A 20,930-nucleotide genomic window follows, 5' to 3' on the forward strand; every position below is an offset into this window, starting at 1 on the left:
GCCACACAGGACAGCTGACCTGCCTTCTGAGGTATATGGCTGGCCAAGGGAGTTCACCTGGGCAAAGGAAAGGATCCCCCTTGATCCAGGAGTCAAACAGCCACAGATCTTGCTCTAAGCATCATTCACAGAATGCCAGAATGGTTTGGGTTGGAAGGGACCTTAAAGCCCATCTCATTCCATCCCCTGCCACAGACAGGGACACCTTCCACTATCCCAGGTTACTCCAAGTCCAGTCCAGCCTGGCCTTGGACACTACCAGGGAGGGGCAGCCACAGCTGCTCTGGGCAACCTGTTCCAGGGCCTCACCACCCTTACAGGGAAGAATTTCTTCCTAAAAGCATTTTGGGATCAGCCCAGCCAGAGCCAGATTTAATCAAAGACAAATAATGATGCATCTTGGAAAGCCCTGCAGTGTTTCACCACATTGCTTTGAGTATATAAACCAAACATCACTCTTTTTCTTTAAAGCACCCACACTCCTTGGATACATGTGGCCCAAACCTGACTCTTCTGTGATCTGCAGTCTGGATCTTTAATTCTTCCTGTGTTTAAATCAAAACTAAGCGCTAGGAAAGAAGGAGATTTCGGTGTTTTGACACCCCGCTGTCCCCAGAAAGCCTGTCTGGTTCCAGACCTCGTGGTCTTCTTTGCAGATGCCAGCAGGAAACACAAAAATAAAAGTTTCCATGGGTGTGGGGGCCAGGTAGAAGCCAAGGAGACAGAAGGGATTTCAGAACATGCAGAAACACCCCATTTCTTGCCCTGGGCAGCTTCTGGGACATCACTTGGATGACATCGGGAGACAAAATAGAGGCACTTTGTTCTAGTTCTGTGACTCCTGGAGGTAATGCAGAAATTCCCCCTGGGAAAAATCAACAGAGGGAGGGGAAACATCTGCGTTTCTCCCTGTCCCAGGGCTTGCTGCTGTCTGAACAAGGCTATAAAGGGCTAAAGGGGCCTTTGCTCTCTTGCACTCATGGAGTGCAGGCAATGGGAAGCTGGGCTATGCAGAGTTCTGAGGTTTTGATCAGTCCCTAAAACTTCTCCAAATATTTTCTCAGCGGTGATGCTGAGATCTCCCCTGACTGTGACACGTGCAGCTTCTTTGAGCTTGGAGGATGGGGAAAAGGCATTGGAGGGGATCCCAGAGGGTCTGAGGGCAACCAGCTGTCGCCCTGACCACTGATACAGCTCCATGGGCTGTTTTCCTAATAGGAACACAGACCTGTGCTAGCCTCCCACTGGAAACCTCATCCCCCTGCTATTCCTTCCTTCCCTCAGGGACTACCAGTTCCCAACACAACTCCGCACCCTTCCTCTCAGGGCTGGAGACACTTGCCTGTCCGAATGTAAACTCCCTTTGTTTCCAGGCCACCCACTTCAGCCTTTTCCACTCCCTTTGGAAAAGGAGGAGATGGGATGTCTTAAAACCCAAATCTGTCTCCATCCCACATGAATGCGGTGTTCTCATTTCCATCAGTGTCATCTATTTACACAAGAAATGCTCAGGGAGGAAATTGAGGTTACTGAGAGGAAAAAAGTGCCTCACATCAGCCCCGAATCCCTGCGGGATGCACTGCCTGTGCCCTACCCCAGACCTTGCCCCATATTTCAAGTAGGATAGACTGCAATTAAAGCCCCCAGCAACCAGAAAGTGCCACTGAGCCTTTCCTGCCAGCCTGAGGTGGGAAGGGGCTGTGCTGCAATGTTAATTTGTTCATTCAAGGTCGCTCTGGAATGGCTGAGCAGGGAGCTGGGCTGGGTGTCTGAGGTCTTTCCCCTGAACCATCCTCACTCCACCTCTGAGCTGGTGCTGGTGGTGTATGAGACACAGGCTCAGAGCCCTGCAGTCTCCATTAATGCCTCTGACAATGTTCCCACCAATAAATCAATAAATCATTTCTACTGGGCAACAGCCACCATTCCAGGGCTGTCAGCAGTCAGGTGCAGAGGCAAAACACTGCCGTGTTTTCAGCCACAGGCGCAGAGCTACAAGGTATGAAGTACTCGTGTGTCCTGCCAGGCTGATGGTGCAGCCTAAAGAGTGTTAGAATAAGTGTTAAAAAGCTTTAGAAATCGGCTTGAATCAGCTTCTACCCACCCTTGCCAGGCTCCAAACAAGAGCAGCGGCATCTTTCCACGATCCTTATCTCTGGAATATCTCCGGGTGCTCAGTATGCTCCCCAAGCCGTGGGCAGGATTGTGCTCAGCCCTGTGCACCAAGAGGAGCTCGATTTAAAAGCTCTTGGCTGGCCAAGGAGGAAGGTGAAATCCCCAAGGCAAATCTCAAGGAAAGGCAATGCTTGTTCTGGAGAGACACCTGCTGGTAATGCCCATGGAGCCCAAGCTGGAAAGCTCAGAGACCACGAGAAAGACTCGGAGTTGTAATTCTCAGATCCAAAGAAAAACAACCAATGCTTGTTTTCTTGTTTCTTACAGAACAAAGGAAAAAATACTCCAACTCCAACGTCATCATGCACGAGACTTCCCAGTACCACGTCCAGGTGAGCACACACATGCAATGGAGTGCTAAGGGGCTGAGAGGCCAAGGTCAGTGATAGGTGCCAGTAGTGCAGTGTGTTCTGTGTGTCCTGGACCTTCAGGAGGCCAAGGTGGAGTTGGGAACCTCCCTACCAATAAAGTCCCAAGTCACTGAGTAAAGGAGAATGGGGGAAAAAAGATTTAAATAAACAAGGGGAACCCTGTACAAGGAGAGAGGAAATGGAGAAGCTGTGGTCCTCTCCCTCCTCTGTGTCTGAAGGAGACCAGGAAATGTTGTCCCTCCTCTCACCCTGTGTTTCAAACCCTTCTGATCAGTATAGACAGGTAAAAAGCAGAGCTCCCATGGTGGTCACCAGAACTCAGCTTTCCAAACAACAGAGACCACATGGACTATCAGCTTTCAGCTCTCCCCAGCTACTGTGTCCTCTCTGGTAACACAAACCCCTTCACACAAGACAGGCAATAAGCCAAATCCATCTCCCACTGCCACAGACACCCACCCCAAAAAGAGGAGCCAGCCTGGCCATCCCGGCCATCCTGAGCTCAGCGATTCCTGTAGCGCAACTCGCTGGTGCAGAACTCCATGGAGGAGGTGGGGCCATTCATCACCGAAAACGGAGGGAGGCAAGACAGGAAAACACTTCCTGAGGTTCATATTTAGGAGATGGGGCCCCTTAAAAGTCTAAATTCAGACTTGTAAAATGCCTGTTTGGAAAGAGGTCCTGGTTTCCATCAGAGAAACCAACTCCGTGGCTCAGAAGTCACTCATGGATGCAGAGAAGGGACCTTAAATGGTGACATGTAAATGAATTCTTCATTAGTTATGCCATAAGCCGCCTGTTTGTGAGTCTCTCCCCTGAACTTTGACCAAGGCAAACAGGACTGCGGTGGCATGCAGTGAGATAGAATGCGGTTTCCTCGCGGGAAGCATTTTACACCCTTTGAAGTAATCTGATCAAAGTTTAATGGTGGATGGACTCATTGCCCGTTCTAGTAAAAGCTGCTGTATTTGAATATCCATGTGGGTGAAAAGGGGTTTTAAGGGATAAAACAAAGACAGCAGCAAGCTTCTCCCTCTCAATCCACCCATATCTATGGAAAATGGAAAGCAGAAAAATATTTTAATGACTGAGTCAGACAAGTAGCTTCCCCTCCATGAAAACTAACTGAACAATAAACAGCAAAGGAATTTATGAAGCTTGTAAAGGTGGTGGATAAAATAATAGCAGAGATAAAAATGCCTGTCATTTTGAGTAAACCCATTCTCCTCACTGCTCTGAAAGCAGAGGGCTTGTCACCTCTGCACAGATAAGACTGACTTGGCAAATACCTTCCCATGCGCTATTTTACAATTACAGTAACATACACCCAGCATGTTTTTCATTCGTGATTGCATTGCTAATCTCAGCTTTCGGCTCACACACCTGCCTGGAGTTTTATTTAGATAGTGCCTCACCCCATACCTTTGCTTGACGAACACAGGAATGGGCCTTGCACTCTGAAGTGTTTGCCCTCTTCTCTGCTCCTTCCTCCCGTCTTTGGGAATCATCTAAGAGCAAATGGGACACCACAAACCCTATCCACCCCTAATGCCCAAGAGCACGTTTCAAGACTTTCTGCCAGTGAGGTGCACCAGTGCTTTAAATCTGAGGCTTTCCCTGCATCCACCTTGTGTGGAGCCAACTGCAACAACAGTTCTTGCCTGTGCTTCCTCACAACCGCCCAAGACTGTGTGCTCTGAGTGCACACATCCCTCTCGGGTCCACCTGGTCTGTGTCAGACCCCGAGATCCACAGCTTCTCCAAGGTTCCAGTTCCCATGGCAGGACACGCTGGAGCAGCATCAGCTTTTGCTGCCTCCTAATCTGCTTCCCACTTAGCATTTACCTGGGCTTTTACAGGGAGAAAGGAATTCTTTCTCAGCAGCTCTCTCATCCTCCTCCATGGCCCACTGACACACATGTCGACTGTGGACACAACCCACCGGGTTACTGAATCAGCTCATGAGTACATCAGCACCAGAAAGAAGCTACCTGATCCCTTACTTCTCCTAGGAGAAGGCAGGAAGATATGGTATCAAAGGGAGAAAAGCCAGGCAAAACTCATCCCCTTACAACAAATTTCCTATCCATTTAGGACTTGCTTTAAAACACCCCCCGGTTTTCCAGCTCTTGCTTTGAAACCAGACTACAGGATGTCTGCATCAGAGAGAAGCAGGCATTCCACTGCTGCCCTCCCCACAAACTCTGAACGCCCAGCAGGACAATTTGGGGTGGCCACACTGCTGTCCCTGGCCCCCCAGGGCAGCTCTGCCTGCAGCACCTGGGTGTCCCTGCTCCAAGGCTTAATCTGCTCCTGGTTCTCCAGCTTAGCCACCGCTGCTGAAGCGCCTGTTCTGTACCCTACTGAGCAAGGAAACCAGGATGAGAGGGTCATGCTGGTGGACAGGCCTTCAATATTCCAGGGACAAGAGAAAAAGCTGGGATCTGGCCCAATAAGCCTCCAAGGGCTCCAGGCCCTTGGACTGCACAGATGCCTTGGTCAGGCCTGAAACTTATCCATCCAAAAACCTCCTGCCTTTCTCTCCTGGAAAAGTTGGTAAAGACAGGGAAAAGCTTCAGCTGCTTTTTGCCAGTCAGGCACGTTCCCCTTCCCATCTCACCGGGAACACAGCTGGGCAACAAAAGGAACAAGATGAAAGAGGACCATCTCCTTTTCCCTCCTGATTTTTTTCCTTCCCTGTTGTCACCTGAACATGTGGCCTGGCTGTGCTGCCACTGGCACAGGGATAACAGCTGGGCAGACAGCCCGGCTGCTCTGAGTCGCAGCTTTTCTTGCTTTGCAGTCCCCTCTGCTGGCAGACACAGCAGGTTCTTCCATCCGCAGGGAGCAGCACTTACTCACCTGAATTTTTGGAGTGGCCTTCACCCACTGCTGGTGAGCATACATTTGGATGCGACACACCTCTCCTTTCCACAGCTGCCTCCCTGCCCAGCATTCCCTTCCCATGGAGGCCCACCCAGGAGCAGACCAAAGCTGCAAGTGCTGCCCCATTACACAAACTCTGGTCATGCAGGTGCCAAGTGCAAGGCCTGAATCACCACATGCTTCAGTATGTAGCTGGAGCAGGGATGGGAAAGCAGCTTGGATGGTTACGCTGTAGCTGAGCTGCTCCTGGCCCGAGTGCACACACGGGACAGCAAAGGAGGGGAGAACAACATGGAAGCCTGGCTGATGGGAGAAGAGTATGGGCTGGGTTTATAGGACAGGTGGAGGGAGGTACAAAAACCAGGATAACCAAGCAAAGCCACCGGGCAGGACAGAGGCAAGCAGCAAAAAATCCTTTCTTACAGTCAGCAACACCCATTTTCACTACCGTGAGGACTGAGCTGGGTATTTTTGGGGGGAAGGTAACCCCAGCCCTAAGGGGGGCTTAAAGGGCTGATGTAGAGTGAGCTGCCAGGTTTGGAGCTCCAGCAGGCTTTGCAGCATAGAAGCTCTCCAGAGTTGCTGTTCCCAAAGCACGGGACCCCACACATTACATGGATCCCACTTGGCACAGAGCACCAACACTTGCCCATGGCTTCTGTGAGCACTTTGCCTGGCACAAATCCCACACAAGCAGCTTTGCTACACAAGACAAGCAAAACACAAGTGCTTTTATAGCTTGGCAAGCAAAGTGTAACTTTCACAGTCTGACTTCCAAGCCAGGTTCAGAGGGGCCCAGGGAGTAACTCGTGTGTGTGAGGCATTTGCCCTGCTGGACGGGGATCAGAGCTGCTGGAATTGATGAGAGTAATATGCAGATGGTGAAACTGGTTATGAGAACCCATTATGAAACCCAAATCTTTCACTGCCATGGCCAGGCTGGTACCGACAACCAGAATTGTTTTGTGCAGCACCTCCTTCACGCCTGAGCTCTGAGGAACTACAAACAATAATTGTAGCCTCTAGAGATGCTTTCACCACTGATTTACACCCCTCAACAAACATTTTCCACCTGTTTTTATCTCCTCTCTCTCCTCAACTTCAGCACTTGGCCACCTTCATCATGGACAAGAGCGAGTCCATCACGACAGTGGATGATGCAATCCGGAAACTCATCCTGCTCAACTCCAAAGAGAAGATCTGGACACAAGAGATGCTGCTGCAAGTGAACGACAAGTCCATCCGGCTGCTGGACTGTGAAACACAGGTACCAAAGCCCTGTGGGACTGACCCCAGACTGAAGTGTGGGGTGCAGTGAGTACCCTTCCCATTCTGCCTGGGAGAGGGCAAGTTCTAAGGAACACAAACAAGGGTGAATCACTACCAAAATACTCTCCTGGATTAGAGTCAGCCCTGCAGTATGGGAGCAGGATGTTTTTAGCAATGACAAACTACGGAATATGAGCCCATGGATCCCAGGAGTTCCTGCACAGGACCATTCCCCCTCAGTCTAATAGTTCCCCATTGCCTGACACCTTCCCCCTTCTCTTGCAGGAGGAGCTGGAGGACTTCCCCCTGCCGACAGTGCAGCACTGTCAGACAGTGCTCAATCAGATGCGCTACTCCTCCATCCTCCTGCTCGTGTGTCAGGATTCCGAGCAGCACAAACCTGACATCCACTTCTTCAACTGTGACGAGGTGGAGGTGAGCAAAGCCTTCCTGCTTGGTGTGAAACAGAATAAAACATATTTCTTGCTGTCTGCCCTTTCCCCCTTCCTCCAATCCTTCCTAAAGCCAAGCCCTTAAAAACATTCCTGTTTTATCCTTGAGGCTGAGATGGTTCATGAGGACATAGAAAGTGCCCTGGCAGACCACAAGCACGGGAAGAAGATACGGCCACAGACACTCAAGTAAGTAGTGCGGGATACAGCTGGGAGTAACAACAATAAACCCCTGCTTCCAGTGGTTTAGTCACGCTCCAGTCTCTTGGAAACGGGATCCACAGCCACTGATGGGGTTGGTCTGTGCCACTTTCCTTGCAGGGCAAACCAGGAAAAGATCAAGCAGAGACAATCCATCCTCCCCCCACCTCAAGGACCAGCTCCCATCCCGATCCAGCACGACATGAGAGGCTCAGCGATGAACAGGAACAGGGTGGCACCTCCTTCCCAGCATGATCCAGGTACCGGGAACACTCATGAAGTCTGTCCTGGGGACGGGAGACTAATTAATCCAGACAGCCAACCTTCCTGAAGTGATCTGTGATGAGAATAAGTGTTGTACCCACTGGGCAGCTTCTGCTCTGCTCAACAAAGAAAAGCTCCCAGAAACTCCTTGTAACAACACCTGTATTTGGGGGATAGAGAAATTCCCAAAAAAGCAAAAGCCCCTCGTAAGCCATCACATGAAATTTGAACCAGGCACTGGTGATCTTAAAAGGTACAGACAAGACATTTGGTCAGAAAGACAAATTCCTGGCTCTGCTGACTTCACAGGAGCCAAGATTTCACCCTCTAAAATCAACTGTTTTTCATGAATTCTTGTAAAGTCGAGTGTGGAAATGCAGGTCTGAACTCATCCCTCTTATGCACTCATCTAAAGACTGATTCCAAAACCATCCTGACTTCACCCCGTTTGAGTTGGCTTGGAAAAACTTGATATTTTCCTTTGGAGAAAGAAGTAACAGAAGTAAGTTCCTAGGAACAGAAACAAGCTCTTTCTCTGACAAAAAATCAATCTGATGAACAAACTGTAAGCATTTTTCACCCCTGCCTATCATACCACCTTCTCTTAGCATTCATTCTAATTTCAAGGAAAACATGTAATAGGATACTGTAACACATCCAAAACACTCCTTTCCTGGGATGGCATCTGAAGCCGATCAACTGCTCTGGCTGCTGAACGGAGAACTTATTTCAGGTCCAGTTCTGCATCATAAAAGGAATATCTCTATTTCTGAGCTGGACCATGAACAACTATCTCTATTCTGATGAAAAGCAGCCACTGTTACCTCTGCCCTTCACAGAGTGCTCACACCAGCAGAGCTGGGAGTTCCCCCCGGCAGGATTTCTGGCTCTCAGTGCATAGAGCCTGGCAGGAGAGCAGATGACAGGAGAAAGCCTTGAGCGATGCCTGTTTGCTGAGGTCCCTTCTCCATGAAATGCCTTCCCGCTTTTCCTTCCTTGTCATGGTCCTTTGCCAAAACACGGTCCCCAGTTCTCCCACTTGGCAGATCCTGCTCTGCCGGCCCTTTCCAAGCCCTTGCCTTGAACTGGCGCCATTTTCTTTGCACGAGGGGCCACCCCAGAGATTGCTCCCGCTGGAATATCCCCCCCACACTGGGTGTGTGGCTTTTGGAAACCAGGAGGTGCCTCCGGCTTGGGTTTTTTCCAGGATGATTGGAATTTAGCACCTATTACAAACATTATTCCTAAGGTCCTCTCACAACCCAGAACAAACACCCAAGCTGGGAATTACCATCCCATGGATCCCTGCCTTTCGTGGAGCCTATTTCCAGCCTCTGATAGTTACTCTATTTTTCTCTCCCTTGGCTGCAGACTATGAACGACGAAGCTCTGGCTCTCACGACCATGAGGAATCCCGAGCCATGTTAGCACAGAAGATTGAAAAGGAAACGGTGGGTGACAAGGACACTGCACAGCCCATTTGCAGGAGCAGAGGCAGGGAGCAAGGGGCTCCTCCGTGAGCAGACATTTAATGCATCATCTGGGCATTTTTCCAATTGATACCTGCTGTGCATAAAGATAAGGTGGCCAAAAGCAAATCTCCATCACCGGGTCAGTGACAATGTCCTCTGACCTGAGGCAGCTCTGCTGATTCCAGCTCTGCTCCTCCCCATCCTGTTAAAACTTGGGTTATTTTCCAGCCGCCCATCAGTAGGGATCACCTGTTACATTGGTAAGGGCAGCACACAGTCAGGCCCAGCAGCTCTGTCCTTGCAAAGGGATGCATTCAGCTCCATTTGATGCCTGGATTGCCCACTCCTGTGCATTCTCCTGGGAAATGCAGCAGGCCCTGGGATTTGGGCTCGCAGCCATGCACAGCCCGGGCTCACTTTCACCTCGGTCCTTTGGGTATCTGTCCTCACAGCAAATCCTGAACTGCACCCTGGATGACATCGAAGTGTTTGTCGCCCGGCTCCAGAAGGCTGCAGAGGCATTCCGACAGCTCAACCAAAGGAAGAAAGGGAAGAAGAACAAGAAGAAAGGGCCAGCAGGTGCAGTGCAGCAGCCGGAACAAATGGGGAGCACGGGGGGGCATGGATGAAGGTGGGGGGGACACCTCAGCTGCCAGCCCAGCAAGGCCAGATCGATGCCGTGGCACAGCCACGGATCCAGGCACACCAGTTTGGGAGGTGCCGCTGCTCTGTGGGGACCTCTGGTAGATCACATGGAGCCTCTGGCACACAGAGGGAGTTTGCCTTTCCCTGAACCCCTGATTTTCAGTAGTTCTGGTCTCAACACCCATTTCTGCTGTGCCTTCTGCATGGCAGGCAGATGGAACCATCCCAAAGGTGTCCTAATTAACGTGCCCCTTCTCCTGGCAGAGGGAATGCTGACCCTCCGAGCAAGACCCCCCAGTGAGGCCGAGTTCATCGACTGCTTCCAGAAAACCAAACTGGCTTTTAACCTCTTGGTAAGACACGGAGGAATTTCCATCCCATGCAGGGACAGCAGGGCTTTCCCCCATGTATCCCAGCAGTGAGTGTTTAGAGTGAATTTTGAACGGAAAACACTGCCAAGGGACAAAGGTGTGAATTCCAGGTTCTTCAGAACCCAGGACAAACATTGTGTCAGGCTTGTGCAGGTTTTCTGGGCCAAGCTGTTAAACCAAAACTTGAAGCATCAAGACCAGGATGGGACAGACCAGCCAGAGGGTTGCAACGCCTGGATCTTTTCTGATCCAGGCCTGGGAAGTCTCTGGTTGACAGTAACTGAAGTCCCCCATTGCTCCGATAGTCCTGGCTCCTCTCTTTCTCCCCTGTCAGACCCTCTGGATTAAGGAGGGGATGAAAAGGAGGAGCATAAAGATGTTCCCAGTGTTGCCAGCTCTGCTCAGTGAAACACTAGAGGCCAAGAGGGTAACGAGGCAGCAGGAATTCTGTCAGTTGTGACCAAACTTGTCCAGCGAACACATCCTACAAGCTCCTTCCTGGGCAGTTATTAATAAGGAAAACCAAGAGACTGTAAACAACCTTAAAGCAGGATACCAAGCTCCAGCCTTTTCTTTGAGAAGCAAATATGGCTAATTTGTGCCTGCTCAGGATCAGAGGGAGCAGCTGATCTCCTGGCAAGAGCCCAGGGTGGAGCACGGAGCAGAGCTGGGACACTGTGGCTGGGGTCCTGCCACGTTCCTCACCATGGGGCTGCCGAGTCCCTGGGAAGTGCCCGTTCATTGGGTCACCCTGCTGCCAGCAGTTGGTTCCCACTTCCCACTCCACATTAATGTTTCACCTCCGGCATTTCAAATGCTTTGCATTTCGGTAGGAGCAGGGAGCCTGTCTCCCATGGCAACAGTGCCAGGAGTCCAGGACAGGAGAAGGAGCTGAATGGGAGCACAAACTGGAGAGGTTTCTCACCACAGCTCAGCTGATTGCTGTTACTGAAACCCAGTTCTTGCAGTAAATTAATCCCAAGTGTTTGCTCCTCCATTCTGCCACAGCTCACCTCAAATACCACTGGATTTGGAGCCTTTCAGTGGCCAGGGCAGCTCCGGGTGCCACAGGCAAGACCTTGGTGGAGACTTTCCCTTGTCAGCAGTTTGCCAGGGGACCCTCAGAACACCTATCCTGTTGTTTTCATCCATGGAACTAGTGGGATTCTCAACCCTGCAAGAGGCAGAAGCACCAATAATCCTGGCCCTTCCTCACTAGGACTTTCAAAATAAGCCAAGGTCTTCTGTGTCTGTTCAAATTAGCTTTAAAGGCACTGATTTAACAGAGAGGGTATTCCCCCCCTCCTGAAATTCATTGGGAATTAGAAATGGACACAAAATAAAAATGAATGATTCCTACTCCTCCATCCCTTACTCTTCTCATCAGTCCACAACACTCGCCCCATGTGACAGAAAAGAGAAGGCACACTCAGGTTAGGGTTAAACTGTGTTTACGTTCTCTTTTCAGGCCAAACTAAGGAAGCACATCCAAAACCCCCGTGCTTCGGAGTTGGTGCATTTCCTCTTCGGGCCGCTGGAACTGGTAAATCTTATTCCCAGGTCTCACTGGGAACTCCTTTTATTTCTAGTTCACACTTACAAGTAGATAGATTGTGCAACAGGGTTGGAAAACTGCTCACACCTGGCCACAGCTTTCTCAGGAACTTCCAGAAGCGATGCCGGTTGTTCCTGGCCTCTGATCCAGTTTGAAGCTTGAAGTAAATACAGGAACCCCAGCAAATATGAATCCTTCCACCGGGTCAATAAGGCATTACTGTGAACAAAAGGGGCAGCCAGCTGGAGTCCCCACTGGGAATCTGTCTGGTCTCACCTTCAGGCAAATACGGCTCAGTATTTGCACTGAAAATGCTTGGAAGCAGAAATCCCAACTTGGAAAAGGAGCCACAAAGGAATAGCAAGATACTTTCCATTTTTTGAAGTGTCAGCTTCTGACACTTCACTTGTCTGTAACAACAGCTCATTTGTAGATCAGCTCTTCCTTTGACTCCAATCCAAAAAAATCTCATGTTCCCTTGAACTGTCCAGTCTCCTTCAAAGACTTAGGTTGATGTTTCTTGCAGTGACTGAGCTGATCCAAGGATCAGCTTTGTCTTCGATTCCTGCTCGTCTGTGTGTCCCTGGTTTGACATTTTGACCGTTTCCTGCAAGTTCTCTCCTCTTTGTGTGGTTTGTGTGTGACCCAGATCATCAACAGCTGCGGTGGCCCCGAGCTGGCCCGGTCTGTCCTCAGCCCACTGCTTTCTAAAGACGCCACCGATTTCCTGACAGGACACCTGACACCCAAAGAGATAAACCTCTGGGATTCCCTGGGGGAGACATGGACCAGATCCAGGTAAGGACAGAGCTGCCATCTCCCCAGGCTCCCCACGCAGACGGGATGCTTGGATTCCCTGATGCTCCTGCTTCTTCTTTCAGGGGATGCCCTGAAAGACACATTCTTCGTGAATGTCACCTCATATTCCCACTTTCTGTCCTAGAGCCGAGTGGCCCCGAGACACGAACATCCCCACCTACATCCCCAAATTCCACAACGGCTGGGAAACGCCCACAGAAATCTTCCGTGGAGCTCCCTGGGAAATAGACATTGGACACTTGCAAGAGGAGGTTAGTCCTGTGTCCCTGTCTCTTCACTCTCCCTCCCCCTTTTCCGGAGAAATGGAGCTGCAGGGGTAGTGGTGGCGTGCAACAAGTAGTTGGCTCAAAACTCAGTTGGATCTGGTTGCCCCAGTTAAATACAGAAAGCAAATGAGGCTGGAAAAGGGCAGCAATAATGAGCCTCTCCCAATCCAAGGCAACAGCACCCTACAGCGTAACTGAGCTCCAGGGACACAGGCTTCCCTGGAGAACACCTTGACCAAAATCTGCCAGACCATGACTCATCTACCACTATCCCTCTCCTTTTCTCCAATCAGCTTTCCCCTTTCCTGGTAACACTGACTCCATGTCTGCCTTTCCAGCTCTCCTCACTCAAGCGTGGCCAGACGGCTGAGCAGACACAGGTCGGGGATGCCTTCAAACAGAACATCACTCCACATGGAAATAGGTAATGGATCCGCACGCCCGGAGCTTTGGCTCCCACCTCGGAACCTCATGAATGCACACGGACACGTACAGTGACACTGGGACGTTTGGGCATCCTGGAGACAACTCCCTGCCACTGTAAATAACCACCAAGGGAAGACAAAGATCAGCTGAGGGGTTATTCCCATAAGCACTGTCTGCTGTTTAACCCCCAGCAGCTCTGCAAGGAAAGGAATCGCAGGTGTTTTCCACCGCAGGAGGCAAAAATATTGACTGACTTCATCAGTCCATCCATAGGTCTGGTTTCCCAACATCAGCCCAGCAAAGTGACCTTAAGGATCAGGTGCCAAAGATGCTGCACTGCGCTTTGGCTCTCCATGTGTGTAGAGACGCTGGAATCATGGAATCACAAAAGGGATTGAGTGGGAAGGGACCTTAAAGGTTATCCCGTTCCAACCCCCTGCCATGGCCAGAGACACCTTTCACTATCCCAGGTTGCTTCAAGCTCTGTCCAGCCTGGCCTTGGACACTGCCAGGGATCCAGGGGCAGCCACAGCTTCTCTGGGCAACCTGTGCCAGGGCCTCAGCACCTTCACAGGGAAGGATTTCTTCCCAATATCCCATCTAAACCTACCCTCTGGCAGCGGGAAGCCATTCCTCCTTGTCCTTTCACTCCAGGCTCTTCAAGTCCCTCTCCAGCTCTCTTGGGGCACCTTTAGGCACTGGAAAGGGCTCTAAGGGCTCTCCAGAGCCTTCTCTTCTCCAGGCTGAACATTCCCAGCCCTCCCAGCCCGTCTGTGTAATGCTCTAGCTCTTGGAGCACTTCCTGGCCCTTCCTGGCCTCCTCTGGACTCCCTTGAGGATCTCTCCATCCATCCCAAAGTCACCCCAGCTTGCACAGACAGAAGCTGCCTACAGGAGGAATCTGCCCTAAGGGAAGGGCACACACAAACCTCACCCTGTTGGAAACACAGGGCCAGGGAAGAGCAGCCCGACCTCCCAGCGCTGCTGGAAAACATTTTAGCTGAGGAAGGAGCTTTGTTTCACTGGAGACAGCAGCTCTCCCTTGGCTTTAGACAAAACCAAAGGCAAACCCACTGATTAGGGGCTGAATAGAACAGTGTATTTCAGTCCTGCCCACCTCTCCCCCAGGGAACCGACAGGGCGCTGGGTTCAGACAACTCTTCTTAATGAGACAGAATTCTAGAAAATGGGGGAAAACCCATCCCCTTTCTTCAGAAGTCTTGGGAAGGTCACTTCCAAAGCCAGAACAAACAAGGCCACCCCTTTGCCTTCGGTTTTCCCCAAGGGAAAGATGGCTCTTCCACCTTCTAACAGCCCTGACACTCATTTCCCATCACCGGTTACTCCGCGGTACAAAACCTTCACCAAAGTACTTTTAGTTCAGAGTTTAGAAGCCCCATCTGCTTCCTTGTTTACATGAGCTCACACCTTGGAAACTGTCACATCTCGGAGCGCAACCAAACTCTTCCCAAACTCCACGCGAATCCTCTGCCGTGATTTGACACATCACTTTACAGGGATTTGACTCAAAGTTTTCAGCTGACCATCCACTTTGCTGATGCCAGTTCGAGTCTGGGAAAAAACCCTCAAGCCAGACTGGTTTTCCATGGTTTTCTGTTCTAATCTAAAGGATTTATAAGCTTTACTACAAGAGTTCAAATCCACAGGAAAGTACCTTAAATCAAATTATATCAGCAAAATAACTTTTTCTCATTCACCCCATCACTGATTCTGGTAGGAACATCAGGTGGTAGAGATGCAATGTAGAGCAGGGAAAGAATTAGGATAATTTCTCTTCTCCAATTCTGATTTTCTTGGCCTTGTTGTTGGATGGGCCTCCACTAAAACTCCAGTTTTTCTCTTCTGCAGGAATTTCGAGGCCCAGGGGGTGGCCGTGCCCAAGAGATTTGCCAAAATCCGCTACGATTTCACCGCGCGAAATGCCAATGAGCTCTCGGTGCTGAAGGATGAAATCCTGGAGGTACGTGACCGCTCCTGGAAAAGGTGTGTCCCCCAGGGGCAGGAGAGAGCTCGGGATAGCAACAAGCACCAACTCCATTTTCCCTGGTGGTATCTCAGCAGTGACACAAAGCTTTGCTCAAATCCAAAGCTGGAGCAGGCTGCCTGTGCTGTGTTGTGTCATTTCCTCAGCTCAAACACATCGGTCCCATTTTAACCACAGTGAGGAGGGAGGACAACAACTCGCTCTAGAGCCCTGCTCATCCCCCGCTGGCTCGGCTCCTTATTACCCCTTCCTCCTCCACGAGGATTTGTTTTCTCTGAAAAGCACCTTTCTCATAACCTTTCTCTTACTGCAGCACTGTTGGCAGCTGGACAAGGTGGGACGTGACTTGGGCTGACACTGATCTGTGACCTGAGGAAAAGGTTTCTCTGCAAAATGTAGCTTTTTATTTATTTAATTATTTATTTTAATGCAAAAAGACATCAGAAACTCAGTCATTGGGAAAAAAAGGTCTGGAGAAACAGGGACATTATGTAGGAACTATGAGTTCTTCAGCACGCAGAGGTGCTCTCCTGTTCATCCTTACGATAAATTCTGATGCTTTCCAGGAAAAGTTTCAGTCCTGGATTGCATCTGAGAGCAACAGATCTGATTAGAGCTCCTGGCCTCAGTGATTTCCTTCCAGTAACTTCACCTTTTGGATGGTCCAACCCTGCTATATCCTGGTTATTTATGCCTGAAATCCCATTTTCCCACTAGCAGATTTATTTTTGTCCCTCTCTCAGGTGTTGGAAGATAATAAGCAGTGGTGGTGGAAGTTGCTCAACCGGAGTGGGCAGGCCGGTTATGTTCCGTACAATATCCTGGATGTGGTGAAACTGGAAGAGCTCAAACAGGTCTGTCGTCAGGTAATACCTGACTGGTATCAGCTGCAGGGCACAATCTGCCTCTGGGAATAATGTTGTCATTAGACCTCCCTGGAGTTCTTAGGATACTATGCACAAATCAGGACAGACCCTCAGAAGTAGACAAAGCCAGGAGATTCCTGAGTCTCCTATGATAAAATTCACATTTTGCCACGATCGTCTTCCCAAATAAGGCCTATCCTTCCTATTTGTGCACCAGCCTCCTGCTTTCCATATTTTTCCATGTCAAGATTTATCTTGGGGGTTAAATTAAAGACGGACACTTCCCTCAGCCAGTTCAGTTCAGCACCAGGAACACGTTACTGGAGTGGAGGCAGATGGAAACACCATCTAAGTGAGAATTAACTGAATACTGCAACTTGCACTGCAGAAATGTGGAGCTGGAGTGTTCTAAACACCCAAGGGAAGCATGGAATTGCTTCCCCATTTTGGTATTGCAGCGTTTGGGCAAAGCCTAAGGGGGCCCAGCAGGCTTCTGGATAAATCCCTGCTAGTTTAATCAAAACGTCAAAAAACTTTCCAGTCCGCTCCAGGCCCTTGGCAGTGGTCCCGCTTCACATCCCAGCTACGGAGCAGTGACGCTCTGCCTTCCAATGAGATCGAACATGTTTGGCACATCTAGGAATTCCCTTGCGCAAACTTCAGACTTTGCTTTGGGTTCTTCATTCCCAGAAATTAACTTCTTCCATGCAGCTCCACCTGAGGTCTCCCCAGCCCCACATCAGCACAAGGAGAACACGGCAGTTTGTCCTTCCGTGGGTGTGAGGCAGAAAGCTTAAGAAAATTAAAAACTACCAAAAAAAATTCTTACTTTTTTTTTTCCCTTTCTAACCAGAGGTACAAAGGAGACCCGAGCCCCAGGGGCTATGGCCCATCCAGCCCAACCCACAAGCTGCCTGCCAGCTACGCCGGGGATAAGTGGGGCAGTGAGATGTTGTCGCGCTACTCCGCACAGGACGCCAAAGAACGTACGTGTGTGTCCCACTCTGGGCTCCCCTGGGTTTGGGCGCTCGGGGGACCAGACCTGCCCAAGGGGCTCCCCTGCACCTTTTACTGATCACAGCAATGGAGCAGCACTGTGTCTGGAGGCCATTCCAGGCAGGACAAGAGCCAAGAGAGCAGCCCTGGGGCTTGTGACACCTCCAGGGCTCTCGGGCGGCCCGGGCCGAGCAGGGCAATAAGTGATCACCCCATGCCTCCTTCCTCCAGTTCTAACTTCCTCCTCCTCCTCCCAAGGAGAGAGTTTCCTTTCTCTTTCAAAATGTTTAAGTGTGTCTAAGGAACAGCTCAGGTCAATCCCTTTCTCTCACTTCCTTTTGCTCATCTCCCGGCACACACACAGTGCCCGCCTGGCCGCTTCCTTCACGTGGTTCCACAGAATTCCCGGCCAAACAGGAGATCCGCATCACTCCCTCACCCTGCACACGCTGTGGGGCTCACAGAACAGGAGAGAGATCAGGGGCCCTGCTCACCTCACCCCTTATCCCACCCTGTCCACTCCTGGAAGCAGGAGCCCTTCTGGGACGACAGGAAGCCCCATAAGACAAGGACACAAATCTGTTCATATCACTGAGTTATTCTCCACAGTCTTCAGGAGTTTCATGGGGAAAGCGACACTGGATGAAGAGTCACTGGAGTTTTCACAGAATCACAGGATGCCCTGGGCTGGAAGGGACCTTCAAGCTCATCCCATCATGAGTGTGTTGCTCATTCCCAGTTTGTGCTTCCTGCCGCTTCTGTTCTGTTGCGGAGCAAAACCTGGAGCTCTGCGATCAGCAAATTAGTGACTAGAAGTAGCAGAGAGGACTGAAAAGGTCTCAATTCCAAACCTCCAATTGTAGATTCTCACAGATCTGTGCTTCCACATCAGGCAACAGCCAAGGGGTGATGGGAGCAAAATAAATGGCAACACAGGGGCACAGGAAAATGGGAATCACTTTTCTGGGCTGAATTTAAATAAGAACGTTGAGCCACATCCCCATTTGCCTTACAGTTTCCCCACAAACATTTAATGGCATTTTTGACTGAAGACTTGATTTCATTCCCTACTTGTTTCTACAGAACTTATTCACCAAATGGATGAGCTGAACGACGAGCTGCTAAAGAAGATCACAAACAATAAAATTCAGCCTCCCCACAGGAATTTCAAAGTGGAAAAGCCTCAGCAAGTTTTTGTTCCCCTCACCTTTGAATCCAGCACTGAAGAAGTCAAAGCCTGGCTGGAGGCCAAGTCATTCAGCAAAGAGTAAGATTTGCCCTACTGCCACGTTGCAATGCTCGTCCTTCCCTGGAGAAGGAGCGGGGGAGGCCACCGGCACCATCTCACCTGGGACAAGCCACTTGGATTTACTTACAGAGCCTGTGTTGCAAATTAGATTTCAACCCTGTTCAATCCAGGCTCTATAACCAGAATGTTCAGAGCCCAAAGTCACTCCCTTTCTCTGGTATAAATATTTTCTTGAGGATAAATAGTTAACTAACTACATCCACGGCCTGAAATGCTACTGGAATTGCAGCTGCCACCTTGGAACAGCCCCAGGGCCCCGTGATATGGTCCCACTGCAGCTCCTGGCCTCCCATCTCCAACTCCTCACCTCTGGCACGAGGCCACGTGCAGCACAATCGTCATCTCCCTACTCTGTGTCTCCCCAGGACCGTGGAACACCTGGGCATCCTCACCGGAGCTCAGCTCTTCTCCCTCAACAGAGAGGAGCTGAAGAAGGTGTGCGGTGATGAGGGAAACAGAGTCTAGCAGCAAGATCACAGTGGAGAAAAACCAGCTGGAGGTAAGCATTTTTCTGGATAATTCCTGCTGGAATGGGGGCTGTACCAGCAGCGTCAGAGAGCTCATTAAACAGGCATTTTAAAAAATACAATTGTGGGGAAAAAAAATGCAACCAAACCTACACCAGCAATAAAACACACGTAAAAATTCCAAAGTGTCTTTTGAGCAAATCTGTAAGATCCCCCTGTTTCCACTAATTAATCTGCTTTTTACTGATATCACCTATCTCTTTGAAACTAGCTCTACTACAGCATTAATTAAATACTGTCACTTAACTGCAGCTTGAAGTTCAAATCCAAACTGCCTGTTTTGTTTCCATTCTAGAAAAGCAGAGGGGAGTCGGAGCTCCAAGAAATCACGAAGCGCCGCCAGGAAAGGATTGATTCTGCAAATTAAAGTCTCTCTGCTTTATTTCAGCTCTTAGCCCTAAGTAGTGCAGAAAAAAAGGGAATGAAAGCAATGATTCCTGGCCCAGGCCGGATGCAGCAGAGCTCCCCTTGGGGTCCAGCTGCCATCAGAGTGACAATTCCTTGAACGCTGTTGGGAAGGGTTGACAATAAGACCATGTCCCACTGGGAAAGGTGTTTTAATTTTGCAGTGAAGTATTTTTTTTATAACTATACATTTTATACTGAAATTTTCCGTGCATGCGATCAGAGCAGGATTCACACGGGGCTGGATGTACAAGGGCTGGCTTCAAGCAAAAAAAGACCCCCAAAGCTTTTCTCCGAGGGCTGTCCCCTGCTCCCCACTCTCCCCTGGCAGAGCAGGGCGTGGCACACAGCACAAGAGAGGCCAGCCTCAAGGCTTGGAGCCTGGACCAGAGGAATAAGGCTTTAGAACCCTGCAATGGTTTGGGTTTAAGGAAAGGACATTAAAGCTCATCCCATTCCACCCCCCTGCCATGGGCAGGAATGCCTGTCACAAGCCCAAGTTGTTCCAAAGCCTGTCCAACCTGGCCTTGGACACTTCCAGGGATGGCGAGTCATGACCTCTCCGGGCAACCTAACCCTTCTATTTTCATTCCCATTTCCATTTCCTCCTCAGCGCAGGTGTCCCCTGCAGCCCACGAGCACAGGGCCGGTGACAACTGCCTGTCCTTGTCCTGTCCCCCTGTGCCCCGTCGGTGGACAAGGCTAGAATGGCAACACACATTCCCGAAGTCTGGCTGCTTCCTTAAATCCATGGACCAGCTAGTGCTATCTCTGAACAGCTGAAATGAGCTTTCAGTGCCTAGAAATGAGCAGGAGTGACAAACAAAGGGATTTGAATCTGGAAATAGGTGAGTTCCACCCGCCCACCGCTGCTGATGCAGAGGCTGGGGCTCGGGGCAGCTGTGCAGCCCTTCCCTGGGGCACAGATCCTGCAATGGAATGTTGTGGTGGTGTTGCCAAACCGGGCCTCAAACCAGGAGAAGATAAGCCCTGACCATTTGCTCCCGACCCAGGCACACCCACAGCCCTTCCCAGGGTGTTGGTCACTTGTCCCCATCTTCACGTTTTCACTGCAAAAAGTCAGCTGAAATGATTCCCAAACAGCTGAAACCCCAAAGCACACTGGGAAAGGCAGGTTTAACACAAATTAAATGGCCACAAGAAAAAAAACCCCTCTAATTTAGCACAGGGTGTTGCTCCTTACTTCCCGTTTTCCTTCAAAAAGTTATGTGCATTTGTATATAACAATCTGTAAATAGGGGTGAGGAAAATCCCTCTCCCTAGAAGCAGAATTAAGTGATTATGCTTCCAAAATTTACTCACCATTTCAAAACTCAAGCAAGCAGCGTAGTTCCTGTCCACAGCAAGTTTGGCACGCTGCATTTCTAGCTCTGTTTGACTGACAGACCAATCTGATTGCAAAGCAGTGAAGCACACAGAGCTCCAGAGCTGCCCACAGCCCGGGACAGCTGGGTTTTCTCTCTCAGCACATGCTGAGTCTTTGTCCAAATTTGTGCCTGTCATTGCACATTTAATGGAAAAAGCTTTAAAACAGCATCTGGGGAACTCATGTCTAAAACTGAGAACACCAGTGCACCTTAGTTTTGCCTTCATTCTTAAGTGTCTCCAAGAGATAATCTGTTTTCTTCG

At 50.0% G+C, this 20,930-nt stretch overlaps 1 protein-coding gene and 1 long non-coding RNA gene across 2 annotated transcripts in view; one reads left to right on the forward strand and one right to left on the reverse strand.

Moving 5' to 3' along the window:
• EPS8L2 (EPS8 like 2) overlaps positions 1-19,262 on the forward strand; it is a 46,885-nt gene extending 27,623 nt beyond the window's left edge. The window contains 19 exon segments of the mRNA XM_032111817.1: positions 2,443-2,507; positions 6,538-6,699; positions 6,987-7,136; positions 7,263-7,342; positions 7,475-7,614; positions 8,990-9,069; positions 9,543-9,669; positions 10,000-10,088; positions 11,575-11,649; positions 12,311-12,459; positions 12,605-12,731; positions 13,085-13,170; positions 15,042-15,153; positions 15,921-16,043; positions 16,897-17,029; positions 18,123-18,306; positions 18,714-18,810; positions 18,812-18,847; positions 19,171-19,262. Of these exon segments, the coding sequence (XP_031967708.1) occupies positions 2,443-2,507; positions 6,538-6,699; positions 6,987-7,136; positions 7,263-7,342; positions 7,475-7,614; positions 8,990-9,069; positions 9,543-9,669; positions 10,000-10,088; positions 11,575-11,649; positions 12,311-12,459; positions 12,605-12,731; positions 13,085-13,170; positions 15,042-15,153; positions 15,921-16,043; positions 16,897-17,029; positions 18,123-18,306; positions 18,714-18,810; positions 18,812-18,847; positions 19,171-19,242 (2,087 nt within the window). The 3' untranslated portion in view covers positions 19,243-19,262.
• Positions 1-20,930, reverse strand: part of LOC116445428 — a 55,844-nt gene that overhangs the window by 33,975 nt on the left and 939 nt on the right. The gene's annotated exons all lie outside the window — the stretch shown is intronic.

The sequence above is a fragment of the Corvus moneduloides genome, chromosome 6 (genome assembly GCF_009650955.1).
Source record: "Corvus moneduloides isolate bCorMon1 chromosome 6, bCorMon1.pri, whole genome shotgun sequence".
Taxonomy (NCBI): domain Eukaryota; kingdom Metazoa; phylum Chordata; class Aves; order Passeriformes; family Corvidae; genus Corvus; species Corvus moneduloides.